The sequence below is a fragment of the Cetorhinus maximus genome, chromosome 8 (genome assembly GCF_964194155.1).
Source record: "Cetorhinus maximus chromosome 8, sCetMax3.hap1.1, whole genome shotgun sequence".
NCBI classification, from domain to species: domain Eukaryota; kingdom Metazoa; phylum Chordata; class Chondrichthyes; order Lamniformes; family Cetorhinidae; genus Cetorhinus; species Cetorhinus maximus.
The window spans coordinates 25,157,494-25,177,967 of record NC_135886.1 but is presented as its reverse complement, the minus strand read 5'-3'; the positions used below and the strand labels follow the sequence as shown (position 1 = coordinate 25,177,967).

The following is a 20,474-nucleotide window of genomic DNA, read 5'->3' as shown; positions in this document are numbered from 1 at the left end:
CATTATTAGAAGGTGGCAAGAGATCTAAGCTTTTGCGATTCCTGGGGGAAAAATATGGCATATATAGCAGTTTATTGGAAATTCAAATAATTTTGTACTTAGGTAACTATTTCTATTTTTGGTAAACCAAAGTAAAATGATTCTTTTGTCAATATCATAAAAGTAATGTTTTTCCTTTTGAAATAATTCAAGCATTCGCAGCCTTTTAGTTGATACTCTTTCGAGTTATCAACAGTCACAGATTGCAACTCTTTACAAGTACAATCACAGTTCTTGGTTTCCGGGAGTGGGACATGAACCCACAACCCTCTGATTCAAAGGCGAGGGTGCTATGAACTGAGCCACAGCTGACACCTCGCCTTTTAGTTGATTCTGCCAGTGACCTTTGGATGACTTGATGCTTTTCAGCTGCATTTAATTTTTTTTTTAAATGGTTGATGAGGACTGAGTAGAGGAGAGGAGAAATGTGTCTAATTTGTGCTTCCTGTTGAACAAACATAGATTGGCACTGATTGTTATCCACAGCTTACACTATGCTAGTTTTCTAACATCAGAAAATGATATAAATGATTGTTACAAAAGCTTCACAGCCATGGAGAGGAGAGCAACATTTCAATAAAAAAAACTTTATGACAAATGAGAATTTGCTGTGAGCATGTAATTAAACTCAGTTAAATAAAACTAATTGCAGGTCTTTGTGGTGGAGCATAAAATGGGAGGATAAATTTTTTTTAAACTCTGTTTGGCTCTGCTTTGCTCTGTTTGGCTCTGTTTAGCTCTGCATCGCTCTGTTTTGATATGTTTGGCTCTGTTTTGCTCTGATTGGCTCTGTTTTGCTCTGTTTTGCTCTGTTTGGCTCTGTTTGGCTCTGTTTGGCTCTGTTTCGCTCTGTTTCGCTCTGTTTCGCTCTGTTTCGCTCTGTTTCGCTCTGTATGTTCTGTTTGGCTCTGTTTAGCTCTATTTCGCTCTGTTTTGCTCTGTTTTGCTCTGTTTGGCTCTGTTATTTCTAACTAGAAAGGGATAAGTCGAAGAACATAATAAGAGCAGGAGTATGGCACTTGGCTCCTCGAGCCTGCTCTGCCATTCAATAAGATCATGGCTGATCTGATTGCAGCCTTAACTTCACTTTCCCAACTGCCTCCTGTAACCCTTGACTCCCTTGTCAATTAAAAAAAATGTCTAACACAGCCTTGAATATATTCAATGACCCAACCTCCACTGCTTGATGGGGATGAGAATTGTAAACGCTAACAATCCTCTGAGAGAAGAAATTCCTCCTCACCTTTATTTTAAGTGTGTGACTCCTTATTTTGAATCTGTAGCCCTAATTCTAGATTCACCCACAAGAGGAAACATCCTCTCAGCATCCAACCTATTAAGCCCCCTCAGAATATTTTATGTTTCAGTAAGATCACTCACATTCTTCTAAACTAGAAGCAATGAGTAGATATGAATTATTTGTGGCCATTTTGAACCAGGATAATAAGTTTGAGTGCCTCATTAGAATAGAGTATTATACCAGAACTGGTGAGAAAGTCATAGAAAAGTGCATTGTTTTGAAACCTCTACCATCTCACCTGAAAATGCCTTATAGATGGCAAATCTCAGAAGGGCAAACTAGAAAAAGCCTTAGCTATGGAAAAAGATAAGGAACAATCCAGTGTAAGAATAATTAATTGAAAGAGGGCCAATTTCAGTGCGATGAGAAAGTATCTGTGCCAGGTAAATTGGAATCCAAGATTGGCAGTCAAAGCTGTAAATGAATATTGGGCTGCATATAAACAGGAGATGGTACAGTCAAAGTACATTCCCAAGAGGGGGCAACATGGGGTAACTCGAGCCAGAGCTCTTTGGATAACGAAAGGGAAAGAGAGTAAGAGCAAGCAAAACCAGGGTGCATATGACAGATGTCAGGTTGATAATTCAGGCTGAATATAGAAAATTGAGAGGGGAAGTGAGAAAGGAAATAAGAGAGGCAAAACGGAAATATGAGAGGAGACTGGCAGCTAGCATAAAAGGGAATCAAAAAGTCTTCTCTCGGCATATGAGTAGTAAAAAGGTATTGGAGGAGAAATAGGGCCAATTGGGGACCAAAAAGAGGATCGATGCATGAAGGCAGAGAGATTGGATGAGATACTAAATGAGTACTTTGCATTTGTCCTTGCCAAGGAAGAAGATGCTGCCAATGTCATAGTGAAAGAGGAGGTAGTTGAGATACAGGATGGACCAAAAATTGATGGAGGATATATTAGAAAGCCTGTATTTAAAATTGATAATTCACCAGGACCGTTTGGGATGATTTATAGGATGCTGAGGGAAGTAAGAGTGGAAATTGCGGAGGCACTTGCCGTAATATCCCAAACCTCCTTAAATACGTGGGGCGGGGGGGGGGTTGCCAGAGGACTAGATAATTTCGAATGTTACACTCTTAGTCAAAACATGTGTTAAGATAAACCCAGTAGCTACAAGCCAGTCAATTTGATCTTGGTGGTGGGAAAGTTTTTGGAGATGAAAATCCAGGACAATATGAACCAGCACTTAGCCAAGTGTGGAATAATTAAGGAAAGCTAGTAGGGATTTGTGAAAAGCAAATTTGCATTCCACTAACTTGATAGAGTTTTTTGATGAGGTAACAGAGAAGGTATGTGAGGGGAATGCAGTTGATATGTTTTACATGGACTTCCAAAATGTGCCTGATAAAGTGCCACATAACAGGCTTGACAATCAGCATGGCTTTATCAGAGGGAGGTCATGCCTAACAAATTTGATTGAATTTTTTGAGGAGGTGACCAGGTGTGTAGATGAGGGTAGTGCAGTTGATGTAATTTACATGAATTTCAGCAAAGCCTTTGACAAGGTCCCACATGGGAGACTTATAAAGAAAGCAAATGCACATGGGGTACAGGGTAATTTGATGAGGTGGATTCAAAATTGGCTTAGTTGCAGGAGACAGAGGGTGATGACAGAAGGATGTTTTAGTGACTGGAAGCCAGTGTCCAGTGGCATACCACAGGGATCTGTGCTGGATCCCCTATTATTTGTTATATATATAAACGACATAGATGACTATGTGGGGGGTAGGATTTGTAAGTTTGCAAATGATACAAAGATTGGTTGGGTGGTTAACAGTGAGGTTGAGTGTCTTGGGCTACAGAAAGACATAGACGGGATGGTCAAATGGGCAGATAAGTGGCAGATGGAATTTAACCCTGAAAAGTGTGAGGTGATACACTTTAGAAGGAGTAATTTGACAAGGAAGTATTCAATGAACGGCATGACACTAGGAAGTTCTGGGGGACAAAGGAACCTTGGCGTGTGTGTCCATAGATCTCTGGAGGCAGAGAGGCATGTTAGTGGGGTAGTGAAAAAGGTATATGGGACACTTGCCTTTATCAATCGAAGCATAAATTACAAAAATAGGGAGGTCATGTTGGAGTTGTATAGAACCTTGGTGAGACCACAGCTGGAGTACTATGTGCAGTTCTGGTCGCCACATGTGATTGCACTGGAGGGGGTGCAGAGTAGATTCACCAGGATGTTGCCTGAGATGAAACATCTAAGTTATTAGAGAGGTTGAATAGACTTGGGTTGTTTTCGCTGGAGCAGAGAAGACTGAGGGGCAACCTGATCAAGGTTTACAAGATTATGAGGGGCATGGACAGGGTGGATAGGGAGCAGCTGTTCCCCTTAGTTGAAGGGTCAGTCACAAGGGGACATAAGTTCAAGGTGAGGGGCAGGAGGTTTAGGGGGGATGTGAGGAAAAACTTTTTTACCCAGAGGGTGGTGACGGTCTGGAATGCGCTGCCTGGGAGGGTGGTGGAGGTGGGTTGCCTCACATCCTTTAAAAAGTACCTGGATGAACACTTGGCACGTCATAACATTCAAGGCTATGGGCCAAGTGCTGGTAAATGGGATTAGGTAGGTAGGTCAGTTGTTTCTCACATGTCAGTGCAGACTCAATGGGCCGAAGGGCCTTTTCTGCACTGTGAGATTCTGTGATCTGTGACAATAAAGTTGAAGCCCATGATGCCATGGATACAAGTTAGCTGAGTGACAGGGAACAAAGTGTTGAATTTTCTTTTTTTGCAGACTGGAAGGTATACAGTGGAATTTCACAGGTGTCCAGACCAGGACCACTTCTTTTCTTGAAATATGTTAATGACTTGTGTATTATACAGGGCACAATTTCCAAATTTGCAGATGACACAAAATTTGGAAGTGTTGTGAACTATCAGGAAGATAGTGATAAATGTCAAGAGGACATAGACAGGCACTTGGAATGGATGGGCACCTGGTAGATAAAATTAAATGCAAAGAAATGTGAAATGGGAAGAACAAAGAGAGACCATATAAAATGATGGGTGCAAATCTAAAAGGGGTACAAGAACAAAGAGACCAGTGGCAGGAAAGTTGGAGGGTGAACCTTCAAATCTAGGATGCTGTGGCATCGGTGGTGTGCCTCTCACCTTCCTGCCTGCCCCCTACCCTGATTTTACAAGCATAGTTGAGGTCCTTAATTGGCAATTAATATCCACTTAATAAAGCACTGGCTTGGCCTCAACTGGAAAGTCATTTCCAATTCTGGGCACCATATTTCAGGAAGGTTATGACGGCTTTAGAGGGGATCCAGATAAGATTTACAAGAATTGTTTTAGGGATGAGGCACTTCAATTACATGGATAGATTGGAGAAGCTGATGTTGTCTCCTCAGAGAATTGAAGGTAGAGAATGTTGAGAGGTGATTGGATTGACGTCCTCTAAGTCGTGAGGAATCTAGGCAGAGTGGAGGGAGAGAGAATCTGTTCCCATTGGCAGGAGAGTTAAGAACCAGAGGACACCAATGTAAGGAGATTGGCATAGAATCAAAGGTGACATGAGGAAATGCTTTTTAATGCAGGATCTGGAATGCACTGCCTGAGAGAGTGGTAGAGGTTGCCTCAAGTGTGGTTTTCAAAAGGAAATTGGATAAGCACCCAAAGAGAAAAAAACTTGCAGGACTACATGCAAAGAGCGAGGGAGTGAGACAGACTGAGTTGCTCTTGCAGAGAGCTGGCATAGTCACAGCAGCGCCAAATGATCTCCTTATGTGCTGTAACCATTTGATGATTCTATGGCTTTCTAGCCTGTTTTTGTGTCTTAAGGCAATTAATATATTTATAATGCCAACAGATGTAAAATTGAAATGGATTCAACTATTTTCTAACAATGTATTTTCATGGTGCAACAAGGGGTTCTTGATCAAAATGTGTTTTCTTAATGTATCTTTAATTTATTTTTTTCAGCGACTGCACAGTAAAAACTTGGAACTCAAAAGGATTAACAAATGGGCACATGTTGAACATTAGAGACATTAGTCAAGAATTGTCTGACAGCATCTAACTGTATTTAATTCAACAAACTATTTAAAGCAGAATAATGATGGTTTGGAATGAAACGAAAGCCATGCTAACAAGGATTTCTGAGCTGAAGAAGAAAAGCAATTTTTTTCCCTGTTGTGAATTGATGTGCAGCATGACAAGACTGCAAGCAATAATTCTGCAAGAATCTCATTTGAAATGCAATTCTCAACAGCACTAACAGTGATGTCCTTGTAACAATAAAAATATTGAACTGCACTCAGGCTTTGTGAGTCAGACCAAACCATATGTAGGTTTAAGAGTGCAGTTATTTTTTACCCAGACATTGCTCCTTGAAGATTTATGCTGCTTTTATTATACTGCAAATCGTTACTACTCCCCTTGAACTTACCCTCTAATTCCATTTACCTCCAATTTAGCACAACTGTATAAATGGAAGAAAATAACTTCAATCAAAGAGTACTAGATGTATTATATTGTGTTTGGATGTAAAAGTCTGCCATAAGTGAAGAACGTGAAAAACTTGGCCCTTGGCTTCACCAGTTTTGACTACTAATGATTTAGTGATCTTATTAGAGGAAAAACAACTATTCAGGGGTTGCATGACAGTGCTGTCATCTTGTGATTGTGTTGATTAGATGTTGCAGCTCATCACTGATACCTTGCAGACATGGAAACATAGAAAATAGGAGCAGGAGTAAGTCATTTTGCCCTACGGTGGACAAGGACAGCAAGGTCCCTTTGTACATCAACATTTCCCAATCAACCACCATTTAAATAATACTCTGCCATTCTGTTTTTCCTACCGAAGTGGATAACTTCACACTTCTCCATGTTATACTACATCTGCCATGTATTTGTCCACTCACTCAGCTTGTCTAAATCATCTTGAAGCCTCTTTCCATCCTCCTCACCACTCACATTTCCACCTAGCTTCTTGTCATCAGCAAACTTGGAAACATTACATTTGGTTCCCTCATTTAAACCATTGATATGTATTGTGAATAACTGGGACCCAAGCACTGATCCCTGCAGTATGACACTAGTCATCGCTTGTCACGCCAAAAAAGACCCATTTATTCCTACTCTCTGTCTCCTGTCTGCTAACCAATTCTCAATCCACACCAGTATATTACTCAGTCCCACGTGCTTTAATTTTATACATGAACCTCTTATGTGGGACTTTATCAAAAGCTTTTTGAAAATCTAAATACACCACATCCACTGGTTCTCCCTTATCTATTCTGCTAGTTACATCCTCAAAAAACTCCAGCAGGTTTGTCAAAACATGATTTCCCTTTCATAAATCCATGTTAACTTTGTGTATTCCCACTGATATTTTCTAAGTGCCCTGTTGTCACATCCTTTATAATAGACTGTAGCATTTTCCCTACTACTGATGTTAGGTTAACCGGTCTATAATTCCCTGTTTTCTCCCTCCCTCCTTTTTTAAATAGTGGGGTTACATTTGCCACCCTGTAATCAGCCGGACTGTACCAGAATCTACAGAACTTTGGAAGATGACAACCAACGCATTCATTATTTCCATGGCCACCTCCTTTAGTACCCTGGGATGTAGATTTACAGGCCCTAGGGATTTATCAGCTTTCCATCCTAATAATTTTACCAGCACTATTTTTTACTAATGCTAATTTCCTTCAATTCCTCCTCCTCACTAGACGCTTGGTTCCCTTGCATTTCTGGGAAGTTATTTGTGTCTTCTTCCGTGAACACAAAACTAAAGTATTTGTTTCAAAAACAAAAATACCTGGAAAAACTCAGCAGGTCTGACAGCACCTGCAGAGAGGCACAGTTAACGTTTCGAGTCGAGTATGACTCTTCACCAGAACTAAGGAAAAATAGAAAAGATGTGAAATATAAACTGGTTTAAGGGGTGGGGGGGTGGGTGGGACAGAAATCTGCAGAAATTCCAGCATCTGCAGTTTTTTGCTTTTATTAAAGTATTTGTTTAAGTGCCCTGCCATTTCCTTGTTCTCCTTTATAAATTCTCGCATTTCGGACTGTAAGGGACCTGCGTTTACCTTCACTAATCTTTCTGTTTTTGCATACTTATCGAAACTTTTACAATCCGCTCTTATGTTTCTTGCAAGTTTACTCTCATACTCTACTTTTCCCCTCTTAATCAATCTCTTGGTCCTCCTTTGCTGAATTCTAAACTGCTCCCAATCCTCGGTCCTGCTACTTTTTTTTAGCAACTTTATATGACTCCTCTTTGGGTCTAATACTATCCTTAATTACTTTACATAAGTATTAATTCTAAATATTTATAAGACCAGTCCACTCAAATGATTTATGTATCCTGGAAGAGCTGGTCTTCAGAATAGCCTTTCTTAAACAAATTATGGATAAGCAAACAGACATTACGGCCGGGATTTTCCACCCCTGTCATGGGCAGGACCCGCTGCGGGTGAGACGGCGCCCCAGCCAGAAGTCCATTGACTTACAGTGGGACCAGAAGATCGCGGTGGCGGGTGGGTGTGGAAAATCCCGCCGTACAGCTCAAAAAAACCTTCCCTAAAACTCTGCTTTAGTCACCAAGTAACATTTATCTGTCACCTTCCCTGAAACGTAAAAGGTCTTAATTTGTTCTTGGAACCATCTACATATCCTGTCATAAAATATCAATGACTGGCATCACAAGGTGGGGGGGGCTGGCGTAGTGGTGCTGTCACGGGACTGGTAATCCAGCCTGGGGACCTGGGTTCGAATCCCACCACGACAGATGGTGGAATTTGAATTCAATAAATAACTGGAATTAAAAGTCTAATGATGACCATGAAACCATTGTCAATTGTTGTAAAAACCCATCTGGTTCACTAATGTCCTTTTCCCTTTGACTCTTAAAAATGCCCTCTGAACAAGGGCAATTAGGGATGGGCAATAAATGCTGGCCTAGTCAGCGATGCCCACATCCCACAAATGAATTTTTTTTAAAAATCAGCTGAGTGTTATGGATAAGGAAAATAACCCTTAGATGTAATATTAAGATGTAATATAGATGTAAACTAGATTTCACCAGTGCTTGGTATTTCTGGACCAGAACACAATGCACCTGAACACATCGGATGCCTTCAGCCACCAATGCCTTGGAAGGTCGAGTAATACCGGTGGAATTGAGTTTCCACGATTGAACTAAAGTACTAATGCTAGTAAAGTAGTACATCAATGCACTAAATAAAATTTTTCCTGTATAGTCCCCAGGTCCCCATTAAGAGCATTGAGATTCTTAAGTGTTCATATACTTTGTGGCATTCTCTCAGGGTAAACCTTTATGCAATGGAGAGTTAATGCCTGCATCTCATAAGCTTGACAATGCCTTCCAGATACATTGACATAGCACTGAGACAAATCTTCCGCCTTAAAACCTTAAGATCAGTGGGGACCTCACTGACCTAAATAACATAAGTTGAATAATCCCAGCAATGATTGCAGGTATTTTTTTCATGGGATGTGGATGCAAGGCCAGCATTAATTGCCCTTGAACTGAGTAGGTTACTAGAGCATTTAAGAGCCAGGCACATTGCTGTGGATCTTGAGTCACATGTAGGCTAGACCAGGTAAGAATGGCAGGTTTCCTTACTTAAAGGACATTATGAGATGTGTTTTTACAACAATCACTTGTAGCTTCCTGGTCACCATTACTGAGACTAGCTTTCAATTCCAGGTTATTTAATTAATGAATTGAATTTAAATTCCATCAGCTGCCATTGTGGAATTTGAACACACATCCCCAGAGTATTAGCCTAGTCATCTGGAATTCTACCCCAGTAACATCACCACTATGCCACCATCTCTGCCCAGGTGTAGTGACTTCCATTTTTTAAATCATCTACATGGCATTTCTTCAGTATCTATCTTTATTCATGTATTTCTTCCCCTACAAGCACACATGATTGCACTTACCAAATGGAGCTAACCTTGCAAGCAGCAGCTCATTTTGCATATATTTTTGAGACCTTTGGGCCTTGATTTTAACCCATACAAAACCCATTCAGAAACACTTTAACTGGGTCCCTGGTCTTTGACTCCCTGAATCTAAAAGGTCCAGACATCCTCCAAAAGTAGTTAATTCTGTGATAGAGTCAGTGTTGGCATACCCTTAATGCTTAGTAGTCCTCTTACAGGGGCTTGTTCACCATTGGTTTTTGCAAGTCAAAAGATACAAATTTGCAGGAATTCTCACTTTTCCTACCTCGAACAGTTCTAGGAAAAACAGCTCAGCTTCTTGACTCTCATTTTACTGCCTGTGGGAAATGCTATATATGGTTAGTATTACAGTGATCAATATTTATTTATCTGAGCAGTTTCCTTGAGCAGTATATTGTGCTAGATGCAGAATAAAGGCATGATTTGTAACTACCTATCCTTTTTGAGGTGAAAATTAGGGTTTCCTTTAATAAGCTGTGGTAAAACAAAATCATAATTTTATTTTTTGCTCTGTATCCTATTTGATCCAAATATAACAAAATTAGTTTATTTTTAAGAAACAATATCTCATGTTTGCCTTGTAGACTTCAGGGGTTCTTTTTTTACATTGCGCCTTGTGATAGACAAAGTTCATTGAAAACCCTTCTCTGGCTGTTTTTCTTATATAACGATTTAATCTTGGGCGTATAAAATCAGAACAGAACATTTTAATTTAAAAGAAAATGTTTTTTGTTGGTTCTTTTGTTTTATATGCGTGTACCTATAAAGAATCTTTTCTGGTCACAACTCTGAAGAGACGTGACAAAAAGCATCCTGCTTGTGGCCCTAAATGTGTTAGGAGGCAATGGAAATTTCTGGTGACAGCAACTTTGATTTATTGGACAGAACTGTGTGTAAATGATTTGATGTTTGCAATTGTAAGTATTCTGTAATTCTCTTTAAACAACACAGCACTGTAATAATATTTAGATTGCAATACTGAGCCATTTGAAAATAATTGGCCACTTAAATATATCTGACTTGAATATTTGTTGTGTGTCATTTGGTTAAATCTTAGAATTCAGTAGGTTTCGAATTCAGTAGGTTTAGAATTGCCCGTAAATAAAGATGTAGTATAATACTCTTTGATGGTAAAATAGTATTTGGAAAATGGAAAACATGTAATATTTTATTGCATACAGCAATGTTACATTTAGCAAATGAATATTAAAATTGGGGCCAATAGTAGATGTAAAAAGTGCCCATTAATAAGTCTCTTGCTGCCTTGGCACACATTGGTATCATTGCATTCCTCTTTGAATTCTTCTGGCCCTCTCTAAACCAATATCTCTGTAATATGCCGTTGCATTACACTACTTGAATTGACATCAAGCCTATGACAACTCAGTAATATTTTGAGGGGAGGGGAAGGTTAGACAAACGGATTATGACACGTTAGCATTTGGCTAATATTGTAAATATAGCTGTTGTAATTTGGACATTTTTATGTGCTTCCCGTGACAATTTATTTTACAGGCTGAAAATGCCTTTAGCTTTTGTTGCCACAATGGTTCATAAGAACTCGGTCACAAAATTATTTTTTGTTTGGAGGGAATTGGGAATCCTTTGGCATTTCCATGAGAAAACCTGAATTTATGTCCTACAGGATTCCATGTGAATTCAGTAGGATTTTTTGGTAGTTGATCATTTCTTGTGCCCGAGGTGTAAGAAAAATTGAACTGTTTTGATTGTACAGAAAATATTACTTGGAATGACTTGCTATAAAATGTGTCACTGAAGTCATCGCTTTGTCAGCATGCTTTACAGCTCCCGAGACTCCAGTTTCTGTGGGAAATGGAGCTTACATTTTAAGTTGAGTCTGCCATTGATATCCAGCATTTCCTTCGTGTTTTGCTGAATTGTTTTCTGAAATTTCCACATAACCTAAGTGGAAATGTACACTTTTTTTAAAAAGTGTGTACTATTCCCATGGAACAGAATAAGAGGCAACGGTCCTGACAATTTTGACTTGTTGGTCACATTGCAGGCCAGAGGAGTTTCTTTCCATTTTCAAAGTAGTCAGTAATGTTGAGCACAAACAGAAAACAGTATTAATCTTAATGCTACTGTGAAGATAATAAGTGCCTTTATCATTCTCCTGTTTTGCCTGTACATTTCTGTAAAAAAATGATTTCTGTATTATGTTAAGACCTTTTAGAAATGTAAGATGTATAAACTGTTACAAATGTAAAAAGATTTATTTATGATGTTACATAATTGTTGAATGTAAATACTGTTGTTCAACTGAAATAAAATTTGTTAAATGACAGACCTTATTAATTTATGGTGACAAACTACTAAAGCCACTGCCCATCACAAATACAGCAAATATTTTTTAAGGCTATAATTTAACTTCCCACGAGAGCTGTCTTTGATTTAAGCAATTAGCAGAAATTGATTTGAAAAAAAATGCAATGGAAATTAATTCGATTCTACATTCTACGATCACTTTCAAATTTCTAATTGAGATGAATTTGGGACATAAATTTGTCAATTAATTAAACAAACACTTGTTTTCAACTAGCTGTATATTGTTCAGCAAGAGTGCAAACATCCATGATAACCTAGGCATACCAGTATATAAAACATATTGGCCCGGGTCTTCCAAGCAGTGACAATGATCAAAAATTCCCCCACTTCAACGCTGCTGCACATTTTTACAGGACCTCCCGGGCCCGGCTTCCACAGAAATGCGTAGCGTGACGTCCTTCAGGGAACTCCGGAGCAGAGTAGAGTCTGGGGAAGACAGGACACACCCCCTTTTTATGGCACTAGTTGCCATATGGTAAGTTTAAGGGTCCAGTTTCAATGTTAGTGAATGAATGTGAGTAGATGGGGAATGAATGAATGCGGAGGTCGGTTTTGGGGGGTATGTTGGTGAGCTGGTAGGTGAGTAGGGTGAATGAGGTGGCAGGTGGGTAGGGTGGCAGATGGGTAAGGTGGTAGTTGGGTTTGGAGGGGTAGTCAGGTGGTCAGGAGGTGATCCAGTCGAAGGGGTAGTCGTGTCGGGTGGGTTGTCGGGTTGGGTCGGGGGGTGGGGGGCAGGGGGGGTGGGAGGCATGGTAGTTGAGGGGGTTGTCAGGGTGTAGTGGGGTTAGGTCAGGTTGGAGGGGTATTTGGGTTGGCCAGGGGTAGTTGAGTCGGGGGTGTGGTCAGGGTTAGTCGGGGTTAGTCAGGTCGGATGAGGAGGGTAGTCGGGTCGGAGTTGGTCGGGTCAGGTCAGGATGTCGGTGGGGTAGTTGGGGGTCAGTGTGAATGACTGGGAGGTAACTTGTGTAGTCACCCAGATGTTAAACCACTTTTTAATCTGTCTTAGGTTTCCTGGGCAGCTATCCAGGTAAATATTGTGGACCTATCCGAAGTCTGTGACTCTAACTCAGTCGGAGACGCTCAAGCAGGGTCCTAGGGAGCAGGGGAATTTCCCATTGGAATTTGAAACTTCCCAGGCAATTCCCACACAGGTCAGCGTACCTGGACTTCTTTAGTCTCCGACAATCTGGGAGACGGGAAGATTTGGGCCACTGTTTATGGTTTCCTTTGTTAAAAGGTAACCAATACAGTATAACTTTTTATCACGCACCCTGGCAACAAGCTTTCTGATGAAGAGTCATTCGGACTCGAAACGTTAACTGTATCCCTCTCCGCAGATGCTGTCAGACCTGCTGAGTTTTTCCAGGTATTTTTGTTTTTGTTCAAGCTTTCAGTATAGTTCCCTCAGAGAGCAGTTTAAGGGAAGGATCCACATGACAGTATACCAGAATAGATAATAGATGGTAATATAATGGTCACTTTTGTTAATCGCTCATTTGTACCTCTTTCAAAAGTTTTCAGCCACAAAATTGGGATCCGTAGCATTGGAACTATGGAAACCCTGAAGGTATAAAATGTCACGGACTTTGCTGCTGGCCACTTCAGGCGAGGCCCATGCGGCACTCCATGCAGTTAAGGAGGGTCTTTTTCAACTCTTTCGAGTACATTCACAGTTCTTGGTTTCCGGGAGTGGGACATGAACCCACAACCTTCTGATTCAAAGGCGAGGGTGCTATGAACTGAGCCGCAGTTAAGTGTGCAAACGCGGGAAGGTCATGCGTAGACTGCTACAATTAGGAGAGATCAGGTTGTGACGCCGTTCCAGTTGATTTGACGCACCTCTTTGAAACTTGGAATTGGTAGATCCAAATGAATACCATGCAGGAGCAGGTGACATATGCAACATCTTCAGTACGCCATATATCGCTGCATCTGAGCAGTAACAGAGGCCATATATGTGAAAAATGGCAATTACATTGTATTCTCTCTAAGCAGGATCGGCGGGTATGTGGATTTGCCAGGAATGGTGCAGGGACCTATCTACTGCACACAAGTGGCTCTGCAGGAGATGTCCAAAAATCTCAACGGCTACCATCCTATCAGTGCGTAGTCGATGTGCGACCATGCATGAACCATAATGTTAGTGAATGCCTGCTATCCCAGCTGCAGTCACGAAGCCTTCATTCTGATGCAATATGCTATTCCAGCCATTTTCAGGCTTCCAATAAGAACTAATGTAGGCTGCTCATAGACAGGGAAACCAAGCTGGAGGACGTGTAATGGGGGTGGTGGGGGTAGGGGGTTTATAACACAGCAAACGATTTACCCACTCTTCTTACCTCAATCTGGCCAACTGCAATTTTAAATTGTTGGCAGAAAGAACACCAGCCTCAAGCCTTCGGGGTCCCCTTTAATATGTGGCTTCTTCAATTGACTGCTGGCCTGCCATTTTAATCTGTGGCCTGAGCAGGGGATATGCCTCCACATACAACACAGTGGAAACAGCAGCCAGGGCCAGAAAAAATCCAGCAAAGAAAGATTTAAAAATATATATATAAAGTTTCCTTGTGAGCTGAGAGAAACAGGAGTGCTTCTTTGGGCTCTACAAGGAAACCTTGGACCTCCTCTGCTCTGTCCCCTTACTGCTCCTTCTGGAAGAGCAGAATTCCTGCCTTGATCCCACCCAAGAGTTAAAATCAAGCCCAAGGTGAGTGGGCTATCATTGTGAGTGCTTTGCATTTTTATTCCTTTTTGTGGTCCCAATCACGTTAATTTTAAAATCTTGATTGATGAATGGGCTGAGCATTCATTCATATTGACATGCTTAGCTGGTATTCATATAAATTGCTGAAAATTACCCTGCCAGAATTGCAGACCGAGACTATTTCAATTTTGTTATTTCTTTCAAGCTTTGAAGCAAAATATCAAGGCTTCTGTCACCTGCTACTGCCATTACTGGACTTGAAAGTACCAAGACAAAGCTCTTCTATTATTCTGTATTCACTGACCATAGTGATCTTTTTAATTAAAATAAAACTTTTTGTTCATACATCATTCTTCGTGCAATTTGATAAAATACCATTTCAAATGAACGTGGAGATCAATGTGTGCCTTTTCAACTGAGAACACACCAACAAAATCTTTAAAAAGCAACTCATGAGATCACAAATCTAATTAATCTAATCATAAACTAAAAATTCTTATTGAATATTGTCAAGGCTTCACCTGGCTTTTTGACTATACATTGTCCATTATTATGTTTCCTTATTTTCATTTTTTTTATTTCCTGCAAATTATTAAGATTTTTATTTTAAAGTTTTAAATTTGGGAGAAAATTATTTACTTTTTCTGGGAAGGTGATGTCGCAAAAGCATAGCAAAATGTTTTACGTACTTTTGGCAGTTTTTCTGCTTAAATAACTCCATATATTTTTAATAGCCTAACTAAAATCAAGAAGAAATTAACTGAAAAACTGAAATTATTTATTTTATAGTGAATGAATTCTTTTAACACAACATTAGGGAGAATTTTCTCCCCGCGGGCAGGGGTGGGGGCGCCACCAATTTACGTGGGAGGGTCAATTAAGGCCCGCCCAGCGTGACATGCGCCCGGAAGCGCTGAGATCTCCCTGTGTGGGCGGAGGGAGGGGAGGGGGGGAGGTGGGTGAAATTGCCTGAGTTGGGGAGTGTGTCCTTCCGTGCATGTACGCGAAACAGCGCACAATTTAGTTTAAGTTCTGAAAATTTTAATAAAAGGAAAAAGAAAAATTTTAAGACATGTCCCCTCATGTGAAAGTGTCACATGAGCTGGGACATGTCTATGAATGTTCTTCAAAATTTTTATAAAACTTTAAATACCTTCATGAAACCTCATCCCGCCCGTGGATGAGGTTCCATGATAAATGCGAAGGCCGCCTGGGCTTTTCGCCTGTCTGCCAACCTTAAGGTTGGACGGGCAGCTCAGTTAATTGTTTTAATTGATATTTAAATGGCCTTATTAGGCCTTTGACAGTTCGGCGGGCGTGCTGCCGACTCGGGTGTGGGCCCTCCGAACTGAAAATCTGAAAGGCGTGCGGTGACGTCGGGACACACGCCCGACATCACCGCGCGTCATTTTATGCATCGGCGAGCGGGTCCCGCCACTGCTCGCTGACCCAAAAATTCTGGCCATTATTTTTTAAACTTGAAGATTACTAGGGCATTACTAGTTAATCTCAGGAGCACGAGCATTTATCATGTTGATGTGCTGAGAGAAAAAATACTTAAATCATGAGTTTCATGTCAGGTTGCGCGTTGGATCAGGGAACTCTCCGCTGAACAGTTATGAATGGCTAGCTCAGAAACCCTGTGGTGTGGGTTTCTTAGGAGGACACATGATTTAGCACCTTGTTAAATTATCATTGCTACCTTGCCGGAGATTAGCACGTTTACTAATACTAGAGAAGGTGACGAATTTGAAATTGTAAAGAATTAAAAATATTCAGAATAATTTAAAGATGTAGATCATAACCAATTAGAGTTGCTCTTCCTGTTTATATTAGGATTATAGGCCCTGGAGTGAAACATTAAAGTTAAAACATCTTCACTAAATTTACCATATGCGCATTTTCAAACGGCTATTCTTTCCATTTTGTAAACTAATCCTTATAACTTCTGCAAATTCAATCCACAATAGATTGTGGCTATGTTGAGCTATGAGTTGTATTGACCTATTAGCATATGAATTATAAAATTAACTTTCAGATTGTAAAGTCTGAAGAAAAAACATATTCATGATTTCTTTTCACTGATCTGACTAGTGCATATGACAGTTGGATATGAACAAATTGCAGCTTATTTTTAGTCACTCATAGCTTCAAAGTCACTGTTCCCTTTTGAGGGTCCACCAATGAGTGCCTATTGCCTAGTACTGCCACACATTAGAACTTCAATGTCTCGTTCACATGATCATTTTATTTCTCAAGCAGGCTTAAAAATAGCGGGTTGCAATGATAATGAGAGATTTCACTCCTGGGGAAAGGAGACAAGATGGCATCTGTTCACCTTGCCATCTGCTCATTTTGTCAACTCTCATACCAACTAGTCTATGAAATGACTGCTGTAAAACTCTAAAACAAAAACAGAATTGCCTGGAAAAACTCAGCAGGTCTGGCAGCATCTGTGGAGAAGAAAAGAGTCGATGTTTCGGGTCCACATGACCCTTCAACAGAACTGAAGTATAGTTAGGAGAGGGGTGAAATATAAGCTGGTTTAAGGTGGGGGGTGGGGGGAGAGAGAAGTTGAGGGTGGGGTGGTTGTAGGGACAAGCAAGCAGTGATAGGAGCAGATAATCAAAAGATATCACAGACAAAAGGATCAAAGAGGTGTTGAAGGTAGTGATATTATCTAAGAAAAGTGCTAATTAAGAATGGATGGCAGGACACTCAAGGTACAGCTCTAGTGGGGGTGGGGTGGAAAGACTGACAAGGTATTAGTTGTAGATTTAAAAATAATGGAAATAGGTGGGAAAAGAAAAATCTATATAAATTATTGAAAAAAAACCACAAAAGGGAGGGGGAGGAAATGGGGTGGGGATGGGGGGAGGAGGAGTTTAAGATCTAAAGTTGTTGAATTCAATATTCAGCCCGGAAGGCTGTAATGTGCCTAGTCGGAAGATGAGGTACTGTTCGTCCAGTTTGCATTGGACTTCACTAGAACAATGCAGCAAGCCAAGGACAGACATGTGGGCAAGAGAACAGGGTGGAGTGTTAAAATGGCAAGCGACAGGGAGGTTTGGGTCTTTCTTGCGGACAGACCGCAGGTGTTCTGCAAAGCGATCGCCCAGTTTGCGTCTGGTCTCTCCAATGTAGAGGAGCCGCATTGGGAGCAACGAATGCAGTAGACTAAGTTAGGGAAATGCAAGTGAAATGCTGCTTCACTTGTAAAACTCTGGCTGGAAGAAAAGGTAAGGAGCAGCTAAGAGGGGTAGGCAAGCCAAATACGGTTTGTGACCAACCCATCCATGCTCAGAACCATATTATACCCTAACATACCCTAACATGAGTTAGCTACGGTAAACTCATACATGTTTTTAATCATTTCAGTTTATTTTACATGACACCTACCTCCAACACTTCCACCTATCGTTTTAATTGCTGATTTTTTTCCCGTGTGAATCAACGTGAGCGTCACAGCCACGACTACTCTTCCAAATTGAACACATTTATAGCTGTGCAATAATGATTGCCTTATGTTGCGGTATGAACACTTGAGTTATTCTTGGATGACAATTCAATCCCTTCAATTCAAACTAGGAGTGATAGATCCCACTATTGTGTTAATAAGTAACTTTATGAAAATACATAAATAGATCTAAGCAACTAGATGGTAATTTTGACTTTGGTGTAAAAAGAACATTATCAGCAAAAATTGGGAGAGATTTATAACAAGCTTCTGATTTGATACTACGCATTTTACATTATCACTCAAAAGTAAAAATTACCCCACGGTCTCTAATCTGTAGGATAGTTGTCTCTATTTTTAAATTTGGATTTGCACTGTGCAAAGGTCACATTGATGTCTGCCAGTATCTCTGGAAAATTGCAGCACATCCTTCTATAATGCAGTAAAGAAGCAACTTTTGAGCGGACATAGCACAAGGCATTTATATGAGAAATAAATACCATGGGGAGCATTGTTTCTGTCTGGGATAGGTAACAAAATGGAAAGCTTGGATCTACTAAGAGGTTTTCAGTTTTGTTGTATATAACACAAAAGGAAACTTTATCTCTGTTTGAATGAAGACAAAAATCTCTCAAAATAATAGAAATACGAGGTAAAGTCAGAGCTGATCTTTAACTACAAAAACAGGCATAATGTGTGAAATCTAATTGTCTTGTAGCTGTTATAAAGAAGATTAAATAGTAAAGTTCATGGCAACCATACAAAAATGCAATTCTGAGCCTGAGTCACATTCAATTTTTTGGGCTTAAGGAAGGAAATGTCATTCTTAAAATATCAGACTACTAAAAATAACTGCTTAGTTTTAAATTATATTATTTTTATTCCATTTTTGTTTATACTGTGATTGTATGTGGCATAATTGGCGGGGGTGGAGTAGTTTGGAAGTAATACTGAACCCCCCAATGTGAGAGCAAAATTAACATTGGTGAATCTAGTCATTAAACTAGAATGCTTCAATAATTTTGTCATATTAACTGTGCGTGTTATTTAACTTTCTCTCAGATTTATCTCATTAACTCCTCACTTTCCTAATTATGGTTCTAATTGTATCTTAATGTAGTCATACAAGGATCAGTTCTAACACCTCACGATGTCCATCTCCTGTAAGCAGATGTAATACAACAAAACTCCTACTGGTGGCATTGATGATCCATTAGGTGCTATTTTCAAGAGCACCACCAACTCATTTACAAAGTTAAAAGCAAAATACTGCAGATGCTGGAAACCTCTTTAGTTCTGAAGAAGAGTCATACAGACTCGAAACGTTAACTCTGTCTTTCTCTCCACAGATGCTGTCAGACCTGCTGAGTTTATCCAGCAATTTTTGTTTTCATTTACAAAGTTATTGTAGAATCCTGTATACAGCCTTAGTGAACAATTTATTCCCCGGAAATGGTGCTAGAATAAATTATATAATTAACTGTGTGCTTGGGTCTGAATAGGTCAAAGATTGAAACACATGTACCAAAGAAATTTTTGTTCAGCCCAAGTATCTGGTAAACATTCTGAGTTTAAATACAGAGAGCAAGCGAGAGAGGGAAAGAAGAGAAGAGCTATTGAAAGAGAGAAGTGAACAAGGTCAATGTTTACAGGGTCAACTATCATTAGTGAAAAGATGCCGTGGTAATCTCAGGTGTACTACACCTTTAAGAGAATGTGAGCAGATTGACCACAGTGCCATTAACTGCATAATTATGGCTACTATGCTGTAAAGAAATGCAATTTGAAGGATATTATACAATGATACCCCAGCCTCTTGTTTTGTACTTCCCCCCTCCTCTGCAGTTAATGTTCTATCAATAGAATTCTGCGGTGAGTAACTTACCTTCTGATTGCTCAAAGCCTGTCCATTATCTACAAGGCAGAAGTGTGATGGAATACTCTCCACTTGCCTGGATGAATGCAGCTCTAATAACACTGAAGAAGCCTGACACTATCCAGGACAAAGCAGCTCACTTGATTGGCACTCTACCATCTTTAACATTCACCCCCTCCATCACTGATTCACGGTGGCAGCAGCGTGTACCATCTACAAGATGCACTGCAGCAATTCACCGAGGCTCCTTCAATAGCACCTTCCAAATAGAATCACAGAATTGTTACAGCGCAGCAGGAGGCCATTCAGCCCATCCTGTCTGCACCCGGCTCTCCAAATGAGCAATTCACCTATTGCCATTCCCCGGCCTTCAACCCTGTGACCCTGCACATCCTTTCCTTTAAAATAGCAGTCTAATTCCCCTTTGAATGCTTTGATTAAACCTGAGTCCAGCACACTCAGGCAGTGTACTCCAGACCTTAACTTGCTGCTTGAAAAAGTCTTTCCTCAAGTCGCTTTTGCATATTGTGCCAATTACTTTAAAATTGTGCCCTCTCGTTCTCAAGTGGGAACAGTTTCTCCCTATCGACTTTGTCCTGACCCCTCAGGATGTTGAATACGGTTGTAGGGTGTTGGATACCATTCAGTAGGTCTTAATGAAGTCTTTGTAGTCTTAAATAGGTTAACTGTATGTATTTATTAACTACAAGAACGGTGTACATATATACACTAAATTGTCCAAGCTAGGAGCTGTCTCCATGCTTGCTTGTGCACACAACTCTG

General features: G+C 40.3%; 1 protein-coding gene across 4 annotated transcripts in view; it reads left to right on the top strand.

Annotated features, from left to right (window-relative positions):
* The window catches only part of kif21b (kinesin family member 21B), a 168,717-nt gene extending 161,558 nt beyond the window's left edge, over positions 1 to 7,159 (top strand). For all 4 annotated transcript variants that reach the window (XM_078546599.1, XM_078546601.1, XM_078546598.1 and 1 more), the window contains one exon: positions 5,283 to 7,159. In XM_078546599.1, the coding sequence (XP_078402725.1) occupies positions 5,283 to 5,379 (97 nt within the window). In that variant the 3' untranslated portion in view covers positions 5,380 to 7,159. The remainder of the gene's footprint in view (positions 1 to 5,282) is intronic.
* Positions 7,160 to 20,474: the final 13,315 nt, after the last annotated feature.